The 22921-nt window shown below is 45.4% G+C and overlaps 1 protein-coding gene across 1 annotated transcript in view; it reads right to left on the reverse strand.

The window, feature by feature from the left end:
* Positions 1-227: 227 nt before the first annotated feature.
* ATP6V0D1 (ATPase H+ transporting V0 subunit d1) overlaps positions 228-22921 on the reverse strand; it is a 64319-nt gene continuing 41625 nt past the window's right edge. Inside the window, exons 3-8 of the mRNA XM_083164902.1 lie at positions 20917-21095; positions 20553-20632; positions 17593-17670; positions 15243-15419; positions 12822-12899; positions 228-4859 (exon numbers count right to left, since the gene is read on the reverse strand). Of these exons, the coding sequence (XP_083021028.1) occupies positions 4698-4859; positions 12822-12899; positions 15243-15419; positions 17593-17670; positions 20553-20632; positions 20917-21095 (754 nt within the window). The 3' untranslated portion in view covers positions 228-4697. The remainder of the gene's footprint in view (positions 4860-12821; positions 12900-15242; positions 15420-17592; positions 17671-20552; positions 20633-20916; positions 21096-22921) is intronic.

Raw genomic sequence — 22921 nt, forward strand, 5'->3', positions numbered from 1 at the left:
GAGTTCAAACTGAAATCTAAATTGCAGTGTAAAAATAGAGCAGCCAGTATTTACCCTGCACAGAAACAAAATAACTCCCCCAAATCGAAACAAAGAACAAAGGGGAACTGCCTACACCTCTGAATCAGGGTCTGCTGCAAGTGTAAACTCCATCATATAATAGGGAAAAAGAACACCTGTAAGAAAAAGAGACTGAAGGCGACACATGTAAACAAGGAGCACTGCAATTGGAGGTAAACATTTTATTACCATATACATATATATTTATATACCGTCAACATCTGAAAGAGCATCCATTCACTGAAGTTACTGTAAAACATCCATTGCACAGACAGAGCGAACCAGCACAATGGCTCCCCAGAAAGATCTACTCCATAACACTGACACATAGGAAATCCAAAAAGGTCACTCTTGAGGTGTCCAGCATAGGAATGAAACACTCAGATGAGCTACAAGATCATGGCTGAAACAACGGCAGAGTTACATTTATAGAGTCACATAGATATCTGAATGCAATTATAGTCCGTGTCAATCAGAAATACATCGACGATCATCCAATGAAAACTGATTATTAATGGGACACTATTAAAATGAGCAATCATTCGTCTCTCAGTCATGTGAACGTGGATTAGTCTTCTCGGTCTAGGTAACGTATTTATGCTATTAGAATCTTCACGGCACCGGGCGCACTTTTCGGCAGACTGAATTCACCTTAAAGCGTTTGCTCCTCCAAAGGGTTGCAAGCAATTTTCGGCCCAAAAAAGGGTGCGAGAGACTTAAATCAGGTGCCATTTCCGTCGTTTAAACACGTTGGAATGGCACCTCCCCTTTGCTGCTGATAGGATCGACCCCAAAGTATGCAACAGCTGACGATTAGTCCTTTATATGGACACAATTGCAACATACTGTTCTCCCGCTGTTTCAGCGTACAACAGTTTGGCTACAGTGGCCTGAATGAATGTCTCCTATTATATGAGTAACACACTGCCTGGCACTTGGTAGCATTCTGTAACGTACTACGGGCCCGATTCAGATCTGATTGCTGCTTTGCAAATATTTAAAAAATCGATAGTGTGCATGCATATGCCTGCTAGCAAAAAAATCCTGCTACTCTTTTCTTCGCTAACTGTTCGCAAGTTGATGAGAAACCACAGAGGTCTACTTCCTGTCAAACAGCCTGCTTCCTGTCAAACAGCCCACTTCCTGTCAAACAGCCGTTTAGTGGGAGTACTAAGAAAAACGCAGTTGTGACAGAAAACTCTAGGCATTTTAGGGGATGGTGTGTGATGTCAACTCCAGGCCGGATATGCCTGTTTTCCTCACAGCCACCGAGTAAGTCCCTGGCTGCCTGTGATGACTGGTGCCCATTGGAAAATTCATTGTGAATGTCTAATGAATGGTTTTTGACATTTTCTCTCAGCTACGAATTCTTCACTAGCCGTACACATCTACTCAAAAGGCGGAATTTCACTATAGCAGGGCAGCATCTACCAGTTCGCTGGCTGCTGCTGCTAATTCGCTCAGCAGCGATCAGTTCTGAATTGGGCTCTAGGGACAATTAAAAAATGCAGACAAATTCAATTATTTTCACACAGAATTCATCTTACAGCAAATACATACAGTATAGTATATAGTATGAAAATAGAATAGTGGAAACCATTTTTTTTGTACCGAAGCAATAGGCAGGATGAAATGTAGTCAGTTCGGTGGACGTGCAGGAGGCCAGCCGAACTCAGACATTTTTTTAAAGGGGCAATCATTTACAAGATACAACCATGCCTTGCCCCTTTAAAAAAAAAACTGTGTGTTCAGTCGGTATTCCGCCCAACCGCAGAACTCAGACGACTTCAATACATTCAGCTCAATAAATCCATTCTACCATCCATTACTATATAAAGTTTTACGTTTCAAAAACATGACATCTACAATAAAAACTCTGCATTTTTTTATTTTTACAGGGATTACTTATATATTATACCTTTATATAGGCTTTGTACAAACTTTATGGGTTATCTAGGTCTCCTCTTCCCTGCTCTTAGTTGCGTTCCGTTTCCAACCCACACACACTCCTAGGCTGTACTATAATGTTGTTTTACAGACATATAAAGAAGAAGATTGATAGGAGAGCTGTGGGGGAAAGCCTCCTTTATAGAGGCAATGAAAGTCCTGCCTCTGTATAATGATACATTTATCTCTTAGCAACCCAACTGGGAACATACAAATAGGAAAAATTTAAAATAGGGTTTCAAACCCAATCATTTAAAAGACTCCTATCCGCAGACTGGACATTGAAGTGTTTATTATTCAAGAGTGAAACAAAATGTATAGGCCGGTCAAGGATGTAAAATAATCCTACGAATCTGGGAAGCCGACCCATACAACAGAACGGCCACCAAAGGCCACAGACGCTGGACGCGGAATCTACATAAAACCAAAAACAGCTTGAGGGACTGTAATGAATATTGTCTTTGTAACTGGGTATTAAAAAAAAGGGAATCAAATAGCTAAATGCTCTTCACCTCCGAGGTGAAGTACTGCTAGCGACCACTAGAGGCCACTCAACAGACCACATTACTCCTTAACAGAAAGTGAAAGCAAAATAACCTGTTTCAAACTTGCTGGATATGGCAGGAAGACAGAGGCTGGAGGTAAAAGCAGATAGGGACTAAGCCTTGATTTTTACGGCCTTTTAACTAGTCAATAATAACAATGCACAGTCCTACAAAAACACACCGCCCCTATACAAGTTACTGTTGAAGAGGTCACGCGTACATATGGATTCATACAGAGGGAGGCAAAGAAAACCCATCCAGACTTTAAAAGGTTAACAAAAAGGGATTCTAAATGCTATTTAACATTGTAGTACATAATCTACAAGTGCCTTGAATACAGTTGGTTCTGAATACGATCTAGTCCAGACAGTGGTCTACATCGGTGACCTGTGTTTCTGAAGCTCCTCGTTACTCATTGGGTGCAATTTCTTCCGAAACTCACTTTAATCCATCTGGCTAGGTTAACAAGCTGAATATTCATTACTGGGCAGAAGACAACCCTCATCACCTTCATAGGACGGCACTAACACAGCCAATGGGGCCATCTGACATTTGAGGTCTACAGACATCCACCAAGAACCATTAAAGAACTGAAGGCCGCTGTATCAAGTAATGACCAGATCATATTCACAATCAACTGAAAATAAGCCGTATCCCATGCACTTCCGTACTATTATTTTGAATAGCAATTACAATTCCTTTTTTGTTAAACTTTAGGGATTGATTTAACAAAATGGGAGTCTATAACTTCTAGAAGGCGCTAAATAGATAAGTAGATGCTGACTGGGTCCTCAGAGCTACATCCCATCTTCAATATAACTCATCTTAGTAAATAAACCCCTTAAAATCTCGGTGCTCTTTTTGTCTCACCCCGTTCACACTCCCAACAGTATAAAGGTTCACTTGAAATGAAGACAAGTTACATATACAAAGCAATTCTCAAATACCTTTGGTTTTTGATCAAATTCAATAATAACGAAAATAAAATAACGTTTAAAAAAGTCACGTGACAAAGTGGGTGGGGCAAGTTTATGGAGTAGATCTGTCAGTCTGCCGGATTAATGGATTTCTATAAAATTATTGGTTCCCACGAATGTGAAGGCACCAACAAAAAAAAATTAAAAATCAATTACAGCCCAACATTACTGTGAGATAACTTCAGCAGAACAATTTAAGGGTTAGTAGATAAGGAATTTGAAAGAACGTTAAACCAGATTAACGTGGGTACGGCCATCTTTGTGCCTGACCAATTATTTTATGCGGAGGAGACACATAGTAATACAATGACTCCACTAGAGAAGGCGAACCACACAGAGGCAGAGGATGTAGCCGATAGGGGGAGTCTACCGATGTGTCGTTGTCCCCCATCTGGTGAGGCAACAGTAAATACCAACTGCACACACGGCCTTACCGAAAATAAATAACCTAAACTTGTATCCACTGAGGTACACAGCCAGCTGGGAGCGACACTTTTATTCATGTAAACACCTATTATGATACAGTGAGAGGTTACAACATAACACAATACAACAAATATATTCTTACGCTAAGTGGACCACAATAGACAGGTCTCCTCACATCTAAGATACCCTTGGTCACCCGTTCATAGTCTTCACAGGAGTCTCCATATCACTACTGAGTCAGGCCCTGCCATGGCCGAGATTCACTGGGAATTTCGTGTTCCGTCCATCGTGTCACCAATCGGTCTCTCAGCAAGTGAGATCTTACTGATGGGAGGAACACAGAAATAACCACCGAATCTCCACACACCAAGACTACTGGTGAAAGACGCAGATCCAGGTCAGACATTTTGTACAGCACCCATTGCGTCTGTGCACGCACGCACACACACACATACACATCTAGGTCTATACACTTTTCATAGGAAGATTCTGAAGGGTTAAACCGATCGTTAACTCCTTCACAGCCAGTAGGAAGGCAGGGATTACAAAACCCGCCGGGTGGTTCGATGCCATAAATATAGCAAAACCAGCTGCTGAACCAGTTAAATAAATTTTGTTGAATCTTAAAACTTTATACATCATGCCCACTTCATGGATTGGATCAGACCGTAAGGCAGAGGAAATGTCTGCAGGGGGGGAAGGGAGAGAGCAGTGAGAGACCAGGTGTGCGAAGAATCTTGTTCTAGAAGATAGGAATGTAGTTGTCGATCTTGGCCCGGTGCCTCTGGGCGATACACTCTGCGATCCACACGATGTTCCGGCACTCCTGCTCTTTTAGCTTGACAAAGGCATAAAATACACCGAAGTGGAACTGGTTCAGAAAAGCCAATTTATTCAGTTTGACCTGCGAATGGAAAGAGAGGGCAGCCATAAGGTAGTGCAGTACAACGCGGCATCTGAGAGTTGTATTACTGAGGTAAAATATGCCAATGTGACCACTGTAAGTCTTCCCCGGCAGGAGACGGATAGAGCGTTGCACACCACAGCATTATATAACCCACAGAAGAAATGATGAAGCAGGATGAGCACGTGCCACGTCTTACCACACTCATACTACCATTATTTGTACACTTGGCTTCCACGGCCAGTGCAATAAAATCACAGGGAGCTCAGGACATGTGGTAATCGGCCACATCCTAGGGATCCGCTGAAGGAAAATACTTCAAGTTCTTTAGAAAAGTATTAAAAACAGTTTGGTACTCTTTACCTAGCACGGCGCCCGGGATTGGCATCGCGGTCATCGGGGGTAAAAAATCGCGGCCATCGCATGCACTAAAAAAAACGGGTGCGACGCGATGCCCCATAGGGATCAATGTTAAAAGTGTCAATGGACGTGATTTTTGTGTTCAATGCCTCAATGCCCGCGATTTGTCCATAGGAAACAATGTTAAATGGGCCACAGAGCCCTAATAGTCCCCCTGAAGTCTGAAATGGCCCCCACAATTGTTAACGCCACCTAACGATCAACGTGAACCCGAAGCGTGGCGAGCGCAGCGAGCCCGCGAGGGGCGGCGGTACGCGTCCTCTGACCTTTTCATACCCCCACTATCCACGTCGGCGTGGAGTTGAGAATAGAATAGTGTGGCGAGCGCAGCGAGCCACCGAGCCCGAAGCGTGGCGAGCCCCGCGAGGGGACGCGGACACCTGTGAAGGTATCCGCGTCCGCTCGCCACACTATTCTATTCTCAACTCCACGCCGACGTGGATAGTGGGGGTATGAAAAGGTCGGAGGACGCGTACCGCCGCCCCTCGCGGGCTCGCTGTGCTCGCCACGCTTCGGGTTCACGTTGATCGTGGGGTGGCGTTAACAATTGTGGGGGCCATTTCAGACTTCAGGGGGACTATTAGGGCTCTGTGGCCCATTTAACATTGTTTCCTATGGAAAAATCGCGGGCATTGAGGCATTGAACACTAAAATCGCGTCCATTGACACTTTTAACATTGTTCCCTATGGGAAATCGCGGGCATCGCGTCGCACCCGTTTTTTAGTGCATGCGATGGCCGCCGTGCTAGGTAAAGAGTACCAACAATTTTCAGGGAAGAAAACATAAAAAAAAAAAAATAAAAAAAAAAGGGGACTATAAGCTTGTGTCAACCTTTTGTCAATGTCGACCATTGCGTCAACCAGACATGGTCTACTCAGTGACCGCATACCGGCCCCGAGGCGTTCCCAATTTGGGTAACTACACTTACAGACTACATGGGGTAGGTTGTGCTGAAGAAAAAAAAAGAAGAAACGCACGGATGCCACCTTTCCCTGATTCGGGTTACCCTGAAACACAACGGGTGAAATTTAATAGGATGAGAGATTCAAGAAGTGAGAGATTTGGTAAGAAATCTCCATTTTTTTTTAAAGCAGCAATCATTTACCTTGCAAAATCAAACTGGTTTTGCCGTGTAAATAATTGCCGCTTTAAAAAAAAAAAAAAAAAAAAAATTCTCTCACTTTCTGAATCTGTCATCCAATTAAATCCCCCCCCCAAGCACCACACTAGGACATACTTTTTTCTTCTTTGCTAGTTGTTCATATTCCTATGTCCAGTGGTAGCACACCCCTGATGAGATCTTTTTAGGAATATATCAATTATATATGTACTGGGGGTCCACCCACCATCCTCAATATTAATGAGGGTCCTGTGCGAATAACAATCCTCTGTGTGTCTTCCACATAGTGCCTGCAATGTTCAGAACTGTGCCCGCACTGTTCCCGACAGGGATCATCTGCCGCTTGCAGTGGACTAAAAAAATCATACCTCAGTGGTTTTGATCACGTGAAGCTGTAGACTTTTATTGCACTGAAATTTGGCCCAGACTCCAAGGCCATATCAACCTGTAAATGTTTTATGCACAGAGATTGGATTCCTTCATCTTTTTAATTGAAACGGAAAGATGCAATAGGAACGTACTGGCGAAAACCAGTTACAAAGCCACTAAACTCTTGGCGAACCGATTTGCCCTTGGCATAAAAACACTTATATTGTGTGTAAGGGGTTTGGCGCGGCACCAAATTCACAAAGCAGCTAAAACGTTACTACCTCCTAGGCAAATACATAATCCTTCTTTTCAGCTCCACAGTAGTTTTGTGGAATTAGTTGGTCTTGGAAATACTTGGAATCCTTAAAAAAAAAAAAAAAATTAACCAAAAGAAAAACCGATCAGAACAATAGGAGATAAAGGGCACCTAACTTCTAAAGGAAGGGAAGGCAAACAATGGCCAGGAAGCATAAAAATGAATGATAATTCATTCGTCCGAGCTAAAAGGATGGGAATTCTGGGAGATGTAGTTCTTCTGCAGTAAACCAGATGGTACTTGTTTCCTAGCACGGTGCTCGCGATTTTGATTGTAAGCATCGGGTCGGAAAAATCGCATCGATCGCATCGCATGCCAACCAAATCGCATGCGATGGACGAGATTTTTACATTGGAATCAATGTAAAATGGTCCCGGAGACCACATTTTGCATTGATTGTCATGTAAAATGCCCCAAAATACCCCATTTCCATAGAAACCCCCCCTGATGTTTGCAATGCCCCCCATTGTTAACGCCACCCCGGTATTGACGCCAACCCGAAGCGTGGCGAGCGCAGCGAGCCCGCGAGGGGCGGCGGTACGCGTCTTCCGACCTTTTCATACCCCTACTATCCACGTCGGCGTGGAGTTGAGAATAGAAAGTGTGGCGAGTGCAGCGAGCCACCGAGCCCGAAGCGTGGTATCGGCGTCCCCTCACGGGCTTCACAGATATCCGCATCCCCTCGCGGGGCTCACCACGCTTCGGGCTCGGTGGCTCGCCACACTTTCTATTCTCAACTCCACGCCTACGTGGATAGTAGGGGTATGAAAAGGTTGGAGGACGCGTACCGCCGCCCCTCGCTTCGGGTTGGCGTCAATACTGGGGTGGCATTAAAATTTGGGGGGCATTAAACATACTTTTTACATATTGGCCCATTTCACATTGTCACCTATGTAAAATCGGGTTGATCGCATCGCGGGCCATTATAATGGCCCGCGACCGACGCGATCAACCCATTTTTCACTTTAAAATTATTTTAACATTGTTCCCCATGGGAAAATCACGTTGATCGCTTCGGTCGCCCCTTATTAGGGGCCGCGATTTTCACTTTTACCGGCAATTGACCTTGTTAAAGTAAGAAAATCGGGTCCATCGCATGCCTTAAGTACCTTAACTTAAGGCATGCGATGACCCCCGACAGGCGCCGTGCTAGGAAACAAGTACCAACCAGATTTAAAGTACCCAATATTTACATGGTTAGCCGAAACATGCCAAATTTTTGAAAAAAATCCATCCCACACCCTATCACTTACAGGTACTGTATACCATATGCAGTGTAACTAATGTCATGCTAAACAAGACATTTAATAGGTTTTGGTTTCATATTACGGGGAGATTCAGACCCACTTGGATCGGCCAATGGTGGTGGGGGGGGGGGGGGAGGGTGTCTGCACATGTTCAAATGCCTTTGGCAATTCGCTGAGGCGTTCGTACTGTAAGGGGAGGGAAGGGGACAGGCTGGAGCAGGGGGAACACCCAGTGTTTTATGGACGAGCCCATGTGTTCATGCCTGCTTGGGGCAGGCAGTTGGCATCACATAACATCAGCACCCACCCCAAATTCAGGCCATCTACGGTACACATCCCCTCGCATACAAATGTGGTGATACGCGGGGCGGGGCATGTTCAGCCGGGCAGCGTTCACCTGTTCTCTAGGCTGCGAACATACGTAACATAGCGAACAAGTCTGAAAATCAGGCCCTAAATTCCCAAATAGGATAAAAATAATGAACACAGGAAGTGTTGTTATGGTAACCGTCCAGCAGCCAATAGCGTGGGTTTGTTCTAGATATCCAGTAAGTCAGATGGTTCAAACTGCTTCTATCTCAGTCAGCCAATTATCAGATTGCTGCTATCCCAGTATTCTAGTTCTACTGCATGGGACGCATCCTCTAATCCCCACTAAATCAAAGTGTGATCAATCCAAAACATGTGTCAAATAAGGGTGTGGTCTAGAACATCAACAGTAATCTATGTAGACAGTCATTCCATCAACCCCATACTGTCGGCATGCATTGGTCAAGGTAGAATAGGCCCATCGGGTCAAAAGGCCAACCAGTTTTTTATTTTATTTTATATATTTTTATCATATGTGACCTCAATTATTGCAAACATAAACTCTCATGGGGGTGCTTAGCTCGCCATTCTTTGGCAAGCCGGACACTATTCCCAATTGTAGTCCAGTGACTGGTAAATATAGTACAAGTCAAAAAATTTGACATTTTTTTTTTTTTAAATATTGCATCCATCATGGTCGTGTCATGATTTTGTACCTGTCGACAGTAAGCACCTTGTACAACTTTTTACCCATCAAACCTTTTGACCATATGGAGGTTGACCTACTGACAGTCTATCTAGACAAGATTATTTTTTATTTATTTACACAGTTTCTTCTATAGCGCTTCAGATTCCGTTGCGCTTTACAAATGTTGACAACACTGAAAGAACAAACTGGGTAAAACAGACAGAGGTTGGAGGTCCCTACTGCCAGCTTACAAAAATAGCCTCCGGTTTGGTAGCTGTGCGGGATGCCGGCTGAACTCGGATGTTTTTTTGTAAAGGAAAAATGGCTTACAAGGCAAAACGATGCCAACGACTGCTCCCTTTTTTAAATAAAAATAAAATAAAAAAAAACACCTATTATTACATTTGGCTCTGTACCTTATAGTTGGAACCAATCAAATAAATAATGTCAATGTAAATTATTTTATAGACAAATAAGCCCACCCAAGTAGCCTGAAGCCCCTTTAGCAGCAATAATGGGTTTAAAAAGGGACAGTTAGAATCTGATTGGCCGGTGACAAAGTACCAGGCACTTTATCACTTCTCCCTCATCACGGCTTCATACATCTACTCCAGATTTCTGTATGCATCTCACAGTCTTAGACATTATTTCTGAAGAACTTGGAACCACTTCACCCTGCAACAATTATCTGAGATTTACATGTGTGTGTTCATAGATCTCTTAAATAGGCTGAGGACTGGGCTTTTTGGCAGGGCCAATTAAAAAGGTCTGATCCCGCATCCTAGGATGCAGCATCAGATCACATGCAACATCACTGGACAGCTGCATGACCTAATGTGGGCGCATTAGCTGGCCCCCACAGATCCAACGAAGAGGCCAGATAATCTGACTTTTGACTGTGTCACTCTCCCAAAATGGTGCCAACATGTCTCTGTTTTAGGAAACTAAGGCCACTGCTGCACCCACATGCCAGCAGACTGTCAATCACTGACAGTCTGCTGCCAATCTGCACCTGACATTGCAGATCCATACCACACATGTGCCGAACCGGGTCTCTGCATGTGCTAAGTAATGTACACCAAACGTGCACAGAGCCGGGGTGCGTGGCGGATCGGGTGGGGGTCAGTGTTCCCTCTAAGCTATGCGCGCGCACACAACTCGATGAGCATGCGCACAGACATTACAACTGAGCGCACAAAGCAGCAGTGGTCCCTTTTTGCAGTTGTGGACTCAATTAATGTGTGTTTCCATTAACTACATTGCGTGCTGTGCTTTGAATGTTTAATATCATTTTAAAGTAATGTTAACACAAATGCTGAACGTCATTTTCCAGTTATATATAAGTGACACACAAAAATTAAAATTTCCTTCCAAAGTTGCACAGCCAAAATCTTTTGCCGCACACAACCTTTGTAAAATTAGAGGGAACATTGGTGGGGGTACATGAAAATAATATATGGTAATGCTGGAAATAGTCTCCCGTTGCCATGAAATGCATCAACATCCCCTCATATTATGGCCAATCGAGCTCAGTCTGCAGCGCTGTCATTAGCAGTGTTCTCCCGCATCACTGCCAGCTTGAACCACAAGCCCAGGTACCCGCTACAGTGCCTGGCTCCCATCTCCAAGTTGGAAACTCGGCTTTGCTTGGCAAAGTGTGGAACGAAATTCACAATCACAGGGAGTTCTAAGGAGGACGCCAAGCTGCCCATTGCTTGTTAGGAGACTGCTTTACAAAGGACTTGCTGCAAACACTTCTGGGGCGCCAGCACAGTTTTATCTTAATTGGTGAATTTATTGATTACATAGCCAACCTAAGAACATTACCATCTAACAAAAACAAACCTTTTTTGTGCGTGGAGGGATGGATGGGGGTACATAAACAAAAAGTCTGAAAAAAAGGGTACAGGAAAGAGAAAGGTTGAGAACCGCTTCTCTAGAGAAGATTAGGGGGTGTGGCCTCTAGTCTGCATTATTTCACAACACCCATACGGATTATACCCGCACAATACATACCAATATGATGTATGTCGGACCAGCAATCCACTGGGAGCTACCCCCGCTGCCCTCAGACATTAGCGATCCTCTGTCCTGCGCTGACACAGGTGGAGGAAGCAGCGGCATTAATCCTACAGGTGTTAGGGGGAACCCCGTAGTAGAAAGTACACCGGCAGCGGACAGACACAGAGGGACCCAATTCCTAACCGCACACTACTCCTTAATAGAAGGACACGCATTCCGCTAACTTCAACTCCACTCGTAAGTACTGTAGCCATTTCAAATGGAGAGGACGAATTCCACATAAATGAAAACCCTTTTAAGGGGTGCAGGAGAGAAAAAAGTTGGGAACCACTGACAGAGGGACACAAATGTCAGACTGGCTGCAAAAAGATGCCTACTAATGCCAACCTCACACCGCCCAACTAGTGGGACTGTCCAGGACCTTGACATTTAGGAACCAGGGACCTGTTAGGCAGCTCTGCAGCCGTTCTGTAAAAAAAAAGTTAATTCTATACTACCTACACTGGTGACAATGATTGGGCGGCTGCAGGAGCCAACCAATCAACAGCTCTCAACAGACATCTGTTAAAGGAAATTGAAGATCAGGCTGGGAACCTCCTATAAAGCAAGCGTTGGCATTTAGCTACTGGGATTGGTCCAACTGCTCCCACAAAACTCATTTTGTGAATGACCAAAAAGCAGAACCTGTCTACAGGGTATATAGAAGCAAAAATCCACCCTCCCCTCCCCCCACCAAAAAAAAGGACACACAATAACATGGCACATCACCTGATCGGTACTTTGTGTTAGTGTAACAGAATGTACAACTGGCAACGTAACAATAACTTAAAATCTTAACTCGATACAAGTGTTTACACTGTAATCACTTATACTATAGAACTGTCACTTAAAAAAAAACACAGCAGAAAACCCTGTGAGCCGTTCTTGAGTCATTTCATTGATTAAACCCTGCTGTACAGAGGTGATCGACCTGTTTCCGAGCCTTGCAGCAGGACACAGGCTCTATTGTGGAGCCCTGGTAGTGAGTGTATATAGCCCTGGGAGCACTAAGACGTTTGCCAACGGTTTGCTGCGTTCCTGACCTTGAAGCTTTGCAGGTGTCAAATACTGAACGTTTCCAAATGATATTGGATACTTGAGAAACAGAAAAGCCTGCACTCAGCAAAGATGCAGATGGAGAGTTTTATACTCCTTGCAAATCTGGGACATTACAAAAGAAAATAATAAAATAAAAAAATAAAAGTTAGTTTTCATAGTACAAACTATCTGTAAGAGGAGAAGGCCTGCAGGCCGAGCGAGAGCGAGAGAGTGAAAGAGCGCTAAAGGGTCTCATCTGGATCTCATCAAAGTCCCTGCAATTAATGAGGACTCCTATGTTCTACCGCAGCCTTGCTAGGAATAATGCAGCCTGTACACAGCTGTCGGAGCGCTGGGTCGGCCTATGGGAAATGGTTTTACTCAGACTGTTACCTCGTGTTCAAAGAATCTGTCTTCAAGTGTTTTATCTCCTGGATTGTTTCCCGCGCCTTCAAACAGCAGTTTGTACTCCTGGGAGGAGACACACAATAAACGCAACAGTGAGCGAACATTACAATATACACTTACACCATATACATTAACACACAGATGGATAAAGGGGACCTTTCACCATAAATTACAACGAGAGATGGGATAATCAGGCTTGACATTTGTTTTCAACGTCCTCGACTGTTATACAGCTGTAACTTCTCCCCTACGCTCATTGCAAAATTACGTCAATCAGCAGTTAACAGAGCACATAGGTAAAATCATGCTGCGCTACAGGTGGGGCAGATGTAACATGTGCAAAGAGAGTTATGCCGGGTACAGGGACTAGGACGATAATGGGAAAACTTGCCGTATTGGAATGACAAATCGCTATTGTCTAATGAGTACGTACATTTGAGCACTGCTGTGGGTTGCAGACGGTATCGTATGCGGCATTGTAAAGTATAATATAACGGGATATTAGTGTTCCCTCTAGAAATGAGGGCGGGCAGGGCGCCGCAGCGCAAGGGGGGCAGACCGGGCCCGCCGACGTCACAATTGTGGGCGGTCCCGGGCAGCAGCGTCACGAAAAGGGGCAGGCCCGGCCGGCGCCGTCACTAAAGGAGGCGGGGCCGGCACCGCCGTCACTAAAGGAGGCGGGGCCGGCACCGCCGAAGTTACCGTGCTGCCGGGGAAGCGCTGGGAATCGCCGTCTAAGGCGGCGCTTCGCTTCCCCGTGCACACAGCCAGGGCAGGCACCACGCTGTTTTAGCGGGGAGCTGCTAACAGGGCAGGGCGCATTTTGCCCTGTAAAAATCGCTAAAACAGCCTAGCGGGAACACTATATATTGTTCGGTCCTTCATTACATAATGTAGGGGGTACATCTACTAAAGCTTCTAAACATGAGAAGTGATGTTGCCCATAGCAACCAATCAGATGATGTCAAGCATTTCTCTATTGCATCTTAGAAGGGATACGGTCACAAAGTCGACATGCATCAGGTCAACCACTGAAGGTTGACATATGATCTAGGTAGTCATTACGAATGTCGACAGGGTTGGAAGGTCAACACAACAGTTCTTCACTTGTTTGAGCCGACAGGCGGTATGTCATACGCTACCATCCAAAACAGCGCAGTGGGAGAATACAATCGTGTGCTGAGAGCAGCGAGGAACAGTGCCCGAAGCATGGCGAGCGCAGCACACGATGACAGTCTCCATGTCGACCTAATGCTTGTGTCAACCTTACCCATATCAACCTTCAGTGGTCGACCTAATTTGGGCCAACCCAATGACCCATACCCACTTAGAAAATATCCTTAGAAAAGGAATAAAGAATAGCAAACCGTGAACTAGAAAGATACAATGGGGATTCTAGGTGTATTGTTTAATGTTTTTTCCCTGATGTTCTTCTGATCTTACTCACAATAGAAGTAAACCAATAGCACATACATGTAACCCAACTAAACTCATCTGGGAGAAAACTTTTTTTTTGTACATGGACATGAGAAATACAATTCGGTGAATCCTAAAAAGGACCAATAGCAACTAAAATCTGAAGCAGGACAGTGATTCCGAGGTAACCGCTATTGCAGTAGCGCGGTGACTTTGTACACATCGCTACTGGGAATGTATGCTACAGCTGCTGGAAGCAATATGGCCGCGGTATATAACCCACCACCTGACAACATCAGTTGCCCTATCATTCTTAACACAAGTCCTACAGTTGCTCAGACAACGAAGGACCATTGGGGAAGATGTATTAAGCCTGGTGAGAATATAAACTGGAGATAAAGTGGAAGGAGATAACGCACCAGCCAATCAACTCCCAACTGTCATATTTCAAACACAGCTGATTGGCTGGTGCGTTATGTCCTTCCACTTTATCTCTTCGCCAGGCTTAATACATCTGCCCCATTGTAACGGTCTTTCGGCAACATCGCTGGCAGCAGCAGGTCAGCACCTGACTAGTGAGCCCCGTGCTACTTCCTACTTACTGCATTATAATCTGATATGTAAATGCCGTCAGCAAACCATCGGAGCGCATGCCTGTAGCGACTTACAATCCCGTGCAGACTTACATCTGCCTGCATCGGTCATTGACGCTGCGTCCACATTGTATCAGGCCCTTAGTAACCTAGGCAACGGGGTCTCTTGCTTAGTACATAGTACAAAAAACAGTGGAAATCAAGGTGCCAATATTTTAAAAGCATTAGACTTGAGGGCTGTCTGTTCTTAATGTATGTTTGACGTCTCTGAGAATAGATCCCTCAATACGGTGATCATTGTACATAGAAGCAGCAGCATATAACCCATGCGCAGCCACTAGCCGGCAGCGTGCCTTGGGAGGATGCAGAAATTAGCATGAACATAACATTTACTTACTGGGTAATAGTCAGCTACTGTTTTGACCTGCTCGTAGTCATCAGCTTTCGCCAACTGAGCCAGCCCTTCAGGGTACAGTTTACCGCAGTGTGGAAACAGCTTGGCACGGTCTTCTTTGGAGAGCTCCGTGCCAAATGAATTAATTGTGATTATAAACGCCCGGCGGTCAGCTTCAAACTAGAGAAAGGATAAAAAGTAGAGTAAGGCGTTGTTTGTCGCAGGCACACACACACACACACCAGAGACAGATACAGTGTTACAAGACACACGTAACCGAAGCAACTGTACTGGGGATTTATACCCAAGGAGCAGCCTAGGCCGATTACTTCTGGCCTCTTATGCTGTGTACACACGGGGTAATATGATTGCTGGTGATATATTGCTAGCAATATATCCCCAACAATCATATTGCTCAGTGTCTCCTTTTCATCAGAGGTGCCGGCCGCCACAGTGAGATGCGTTTGGCGTCCTACCCCTGCTGCTGCAATCATATATATCACCCTACTCCAAAATCACAGTGACAGCTGTGTGTGGGGAGGGGGGGGCAGCTTGCTCCCGTAACATGCAGAGCAGAGGAGGATGGCAGTGGGAGCCCAAGCATCTCCTGTCCTTGCAGTTCCTGCTTTGCCTCTCCTTCCTCTGGCTCACACAAGGGGCTGGGAAACATACAGAGAAGGGAGGGGGCAGAGTGGGGGACATACAGTGAAGGAGGGTCAGACTTGGGGACATACAGTGAATGGAGGCAGTGATGGCCATTCAGAGAAGAGGGAGCAGGGGCAAGCTGGGGGACATACAGTGAATGGGGGCAGAGTGGGGTACATAGTGAATGGGAGTCATACAGTGAAGAAGGGTCAGGCTTGGGGACATACAATGAATGGAGGCACTGATAGACATTAAGAGTAGGGGGGCAGAGTGAATGGGTGCAGAGTGGGAAACTACAGTGAATGGGGGACATACAGTGAAGGAGGGGCAGGCTGGGGAACATAAAATGAATGGGGGCAGTCTGGGGGAAATACAGTGAAGGTGCAGGCTGGAGGACATAGAGTGAATGGGGGCAGAGTGGGGGACCATTCTGATGAGATTAATAATTCAAAGAATGTCAGGCTGAATGGTCGGCCCCCACACATTTACACTTCACCAAATCTGGCCCTCTTCGCAAAAAGTTTGGACACCCCTGGTCTATAGGTTTTCATACCATGACAATGAAGATTCAATGGTCTCACAGTGAAGGAAGTTTCACATTTTTAATATCAAATTCTTTATTACTTTAACATATCTGTAAAAAATTTGATAGTTTCTTATAGTTATCTTAATGCTATAAATCCGCTTTGATCATAGATCCTAGGCCCCTGGCAAAACCTTCCGTCAAAATACATTACAGAGAGGAAATATAGTAGAGGGGGGAACATTGTTCTCATTGCCATGTCCGGGGAGGCAGATACTTTGGGGTATATTTACTAAGGTCAATTCTGATCGATTTTAATTGATGCCAGATCGAACTTTAATCGATGTTGGGCTTCCAGAGCCACACATACCAACTTAAAAATGTATATAAAAGTCATCTGTTTGTAAATGTGTTTCCCTTTGAGTAAAATTGTTCTTTAGTAACTATACCACTTTGGTACTTGTTTCCTAGCACTGCGCCCCCGATTTTGACCGTAGTGCATCTTATGCTATGCGATTTTTAATGACACATCGACGTGTTAATGAAAAAACTCCAAGACAGCCTGGAGAAATGCACCCCCATTGTCAACGCCACCCCCCACTATCAACGCCAACCCGAGGCGTGGCGAGCGGCGGCGGTACGCGTCCTCAGACCTTTTCATACCCCCACTATCCACGTCGGCGTGGAGTTGATTTTAGATAGTGTGGCGACCGCAGCGAGCCCCGCGTGAGGACACGGATTACTTTACATGTATTCCGCGTCCGCTCGCCACACTATCTAAAATCAACTCCATGCCGACGTGGATAGTGGGGGTATGAAAAGGTCGGGGGACGCGTACCACCGCCGCTCGCCACGCTTTGGGTTGGCGTTGACAGTGGGGGTGCATTTAACATTGTAAGCACCCATCAGGGTGCTTGTACAATTAAAAAATCGCATGCTGGCATGCAATGCTATGCGATATTTCATTGTACAAGCACTCCTGTTAATTTAACGGGAATATCGCATCGCACACCACTAAATATGGTATGCGATGGGCGCCGTGCTAGGAAACAAGTACCCCGTTTTGTATTAGTAAAGCATAATCAACAGCCAAAAGCAGGTGACAAATAAACCAAAGATGGATAAATGTACAGCATGGCACATTCTCGCCTATTCCCACACTGATGGAATATGTGGTGTCTGTACCTCGAGAATGGGACACATGGCATCTCCAGTGGTACCTCCCAGCCCTTTGCAGAACTTGTAGAAAGACTCCAGGTAAGCCTGCAGAGCGGACACAAAAGGTGTAATTAGAGGGTACACGCATACATATCGATGGACTCGCCAGCAAATATCATGTACTGAGTGGGAACATTGACACTAATATGATAATTATATTATGACGGAATTCTGCTCAGCACACAGCTCTTCCCCTCTATACATTAATGCTGCCTAGAACCATGGCCAGTCAATAACTGAGCAGTAACAAAAAAAAAACGTATAAACGTCGCCCATAGCAACAGATCAGCATCTACCTATGATTTTACAGAGTGTACTTGACAAATGTTTTCTCAAAGCTGATTGGTTGCTATAGGAGACTTCTCCACTCTTTGCCCTGCTTCAAACTTCATGGTCCAGCTACCAGATAAATACACAGTTACACTGGGGTTCATTTTTGGCAGGATCAAATTAACCAAGCAGTATATTTGTGGACTGTGGGAGGAAAGAGGAGAACCTGCGGGAAATCCATGCAAACACATTGAGAATACACAAACTCCACTTCTCTGCTGTTAGGGCTGCGGAGGGAGCTGAACCCATGAACTCAGTGCCCCGCGGCAATGCTGACCATTGCACCAAACGCGCGCTTTTTCTTTTTTTTTTTTTTTTTAAGAAAGTTTCAACACCGCTGAATACTGTGAAACAGTAATGTGGCTTAGCAGTAATGAGACCTTATCTTATTATTACAATACTTTTTACTTTAATCTCCTTTTCAAGATTATCCACGTTCCAGTTGTGCATTTGGACAGTGATGGCATCTTGGATAATACAGGTTTATTCGCAGGCTTGCATGACTCGAATAAGTTATCTGTACATAATACACAGAGACGTGTTAATGAAAAAACTCCAAGACAGACTGGAGAAACAAAAACATGGGGACCTGGGTTATGTGTCAGTGTGTATGGAGTACACCTGTGCCCCTGCCGGGTGACCTGGGAAATGTGTCAGTGAGTAAGGAGTACACCTGTGCCCCTGCCGGGTAACCTGGGAAATGTGTCAGTGTGTATGGAGTACATCTGAGCACCGGCTGGGTGACCTGAGTTATGGGTCAGTGAGTAATGAGTACACGTGTGCCCCTGCCGGGTGACCTGACATACGTCCTGAGGACTGATCCAGTGAAACTATGATCTCACCTGATTCCAGTTTTTCATTAACACCGTAAATAGGTAAAGACAATGACTACTAGACTAACAGTCATCCATGTAAGTATCGATAAAAAAAATGGTTGGTAGAATGGAATGACACAGGTCATACTATGAAAGAATAATCCATCTATAAACCTTGTACAGGCTATTTGGTTGGCAGTTTAGCAATCAATGATATTTGGAGATTACCCTCACAGAGGGGTCAGGTTATTCCGAGACACATCTGTGACAATATTCAGGTATTGCACAGCCCTTATATTTCCCCTGTGAGTGAGAGTGTATGCTTCTATAGGACAACATGCCCTTAGTAGCCTTGGTGAACCATCTTTTTACATGGGAATACCCCAGCGTTACATCTGTACCTGGCTACCATTATGTCACTGCTGTGGCTGTACAGGAATACCCCAGCGTTACATCTGTACCTGGATACCATTATGTCACTGCTGTGGCTGTACAGGATTACCCCAGCATTATAACCTGTACCTGGCTACCATTATGTCATTGCTGTCACTGCTGTGGCTGTACAGGAATACCCCAGAGTTACATCTGTACCTGGCTACCATTATGTCACTGTTGTGGCTTGTACGGAAATACCCCAGCATTATAATCTGTACCCGACTACCATTATGTCACTGCTGTCACTGCTGTGGCTTGTACAGGAATACCCCAGCGTTACATCTGTACCTGGTTACCATTATGTCCCTGCTGTGGCTGTACAGGAATACCCCAGCATTATAATCTGTACCTGACTACCCAGGGTTCGCAAATACTCGCTATAGCGAGTATTTTACCCACTTTGGAGCACCAGGGACTCATTTTTTATGAATGGCTGGGTCCCCTGCGGCTGGTGTGAGGATGGAGCATGAAGAACTGAAACCAGCATTGGGGGCCAGAACCAGGGAGGTGTGACAGTGAGGACGGAGCAGACCCGAGCAGGAAGTAGAGGTAAGAGGGGCACGTGGTCCATTTAGCAGGCTGCTTGGCTGTGTCATGTAAGGGGATTTATTGCTAGCAGGACTCGGGCTGCAGACTTCCCTCCTCCTCTCCTACCTCGCGGTGCTGCTCTCGTGTGTCACTGTCACCTCCTCCTGGCTCTGCCTGTAGCAGAGGAGCCTATAGACTCTGCTGGGTTTCACTAACCCTATCCCTCCTGTTCCTGCTGCCATTACTTTTACAATCCTGATTGCTTCAGCACAGATGTCCCTATTCCTTTCTAGTATATGTGTATCTTGCTTTATGTGAGTGGGCAAATTGCCAATTGATCCCCCCCCAACCCACAATAGCCACAGTTTTGGGGTGCCCAAATCTATGTTTGCTTACCAAACAAAAAAAAAGGCTCATGCTGGCCCTTGGCTCAGGGTATATGCCATATGAAAGAGAGGAGGAGGCTTCTGTATGTGCCATGCTGGGGAAGGGGAGAGGAGGCTTTATTCCGTTGGGACCCAGAAAAGGTCAAGTAAGACCCCGATTTTTCTAAGTGAGGGGTCCCAGGGACCCATCATTTTTTGGGGTTTTCGCGATCACTGCTACCATTATGTTACTGCTGTGGCTGTACAGGATTACCCCAGCATTATAATCTGTAACCGACTACCATTATGTCACTGCTGTGGCTTGTACAGGAATACCCCAGCATTACATCTGTACCTGGTTACCATTATGTCCCTGCTGTGGCTGTACAGGAATACCCCAGCGTTACATCTGTACCTGGTTACCATTATGTCCCTGCTGTGGCTAGCACTTTACCTTGTAGAGTGTGTTTCTGATTATTTCAATGTTCATTTCATCCAGGTCCTGTTCCGATATGCAATCTTGAAAAAATGCAGCTAAAAAGCAAACATGTAATGGTTAGAGATGATTATTATTAATTATTATAATTTTATTTATAAGGCGCCACAGGTGTTTCGCAGCGCCGTACAAAGGAACAATACAGGATGTACTGTAATGAAAGCACACTGCACAAAGTTTTTATTTGACAGCTTTAAGGATCACACACCACAACCCTAGGTTCTGCATTAAATACACAAGGCAAGGCCACATAAAGGGTGACTGATGCAATGTCAGAAAATTGTCAGAATGTCAGAAAATTAGATTAGCATGAAGATGTTACCTAACGGAGTGTCAACCAGGATGGCATTGTATAGCTCTGCCGGCGTCTGTGCAATGTTCACAGCTTCCATCTGTTCAAAGCTCCCCAAAGGGTGGCACTTGGGTACAAGCTCAGAAATGGAGCGCTGGTGCAGGGTCCCCGTAATCAGCAGGATAACGTTGTCGATCATGTAGCTGTACCTGATGGAGAGAGGTGGAGAAAGGTGAATACACTGGCCGGCTCCATCACTTCCACTCCCTGCACATTAGGTTCCATGTACAAACCTGCGCAGTGCGCCGTCTGATTGCTCCAGTTACGCAGTACAGTAAGGTCCACAAACCTAATGGTCAAACCTAGTGGCAGCCAGATAATACAGATTACCTGTAGCTCAACACCGCTGGAACTATATAAAAGCTTGTATCTATGTATGTGCAGGTGTGCAGTAGATTAGGCACACTGGGCTTGGCACTAGGGTATGCAGTCGATAGGGTCTACAGCAGGGGCGGCCAAACCTGTGCCCAAGATCTACCAACAGGTCATGTATGTCAGACAACCTGTGGATCTACAGTAGGAATGAATTCAGCACGTTTATAAATGCAATCCCGGGTCCAGTGCATTCACATTAAACCCGAGTCACCCATTAATTGGTGGGTTGGCGGACCCGGGATATAAGATGTGGTGCTTTCACAACGCACCTCAACACGGGTTGACCAAGCAACAGCCCGGGACCCCTTTCATGTTGCACAAATAACCCGGGTCACTGTGCGATGTGAAAGGGCCATCTGAAAAAATCCCTATCCACCAACCTGGCATTCTGACCCATGTTGCTGTGCAGTGTGAATAGTAGCCCAGAGCCTGCAACCCTGGTCCCGTTCACACTATTAGGGAGTAGGCAGCGGCAGCTCCAAGCACTGCCACCTCCCCCACAGTCCGATGGTGCCGCCACTCTGCCACACAACCCCCCCAGTGACATCAATAAGGTGAGTCGCTCACAAACCTGTGTACCATTGGTACTGTAGATCTTGAAGACCGGTTTGGCCACCCCTGGTCTTGATAGACAGTCAATAGGTTGATGCCAAATGATCGACATAGACAAAAAGGTTGGCGTGGCTATTGTAGACACGAAAAAAAGGGGACATGAGGGTCGCATGGAGGGATTTCCCTTTAAAGTTTTCATCTGGAGCTGGCCACAGATGGTCTCAAAACAAAACACAGATTAGAATGTGGCCACCGCTCTACAGAACACTAGGACCCTATATTATATTATACATTACTTCTAATTGCTCATACCATAACTACAGTTAATGTGGACGGCGAGAGGCAGACACAGCAGACAGGGAACACATGGAACGCAGCAGCTACACTCGTGGAACCTGTATGTAACAGGGCATAAAGTGACACCGCCCAGCTGGGAAGCACAAGTCCCGGGCCGGCCAGTACCCCTTCTCACAGCCAGGATTTCCATGTCAGCATTTGGACTGAAGCCATGTGTATTTCCAGGGTTTATTTTTCCATAAACATCTGAAAGGAACATTTGTGCTTGTTGACACTAAGCCGCAGACATGGATATTATCCATTCCTAGAGAGATAAGCTGACCGTGCAGAACTGCGGAGTGGACAAAGCCCTCCGCACTCCATGGTCTATACTGAGAACACTGAGAGGTTACAGGAACAACTGCGGTGTGAAGGAAACGCTGTGACGGAACATGGCCATAAAGCTGGGCAGGCACCATTTACACTGGGAACTTTAACCTTTATCACTGCCAGGTGGCACCCACGTGTGATGGGGTGCCCTATATCTGATTACACAGCTCCAGAGGGCACGGCTTACTACTCTAGCTTTGAAACACTGTTTTTTTGCATTGTACATGAAAGGGAGCTAAAAGGAATTTATTAAATCCCTGATGTTCTCTCAAATTAATACAGCAGGATTATTGTACTATGGGTGCAGATGCAGCTGGTTCTAGAGTTTTTATCACCATGGCAACAGCAATTACCTTGGTTCTAAAGAAGTGGAGTGCAGTAA

The sequence above is a fragment of the Crinia signifera genome, chromosome 11, assembly GCF_055691185.1.
Source record: "Crinia signifera chromosome 11, ASM5569118v1, whole genome shotgun sequence".
Taxonomy (NCBI): domain Eukaryota; kingdom Metazoa; phylum Chordata; class Amphibia; order Anura; family Myobatrachidae; genus Crinia; species Crinia signifera.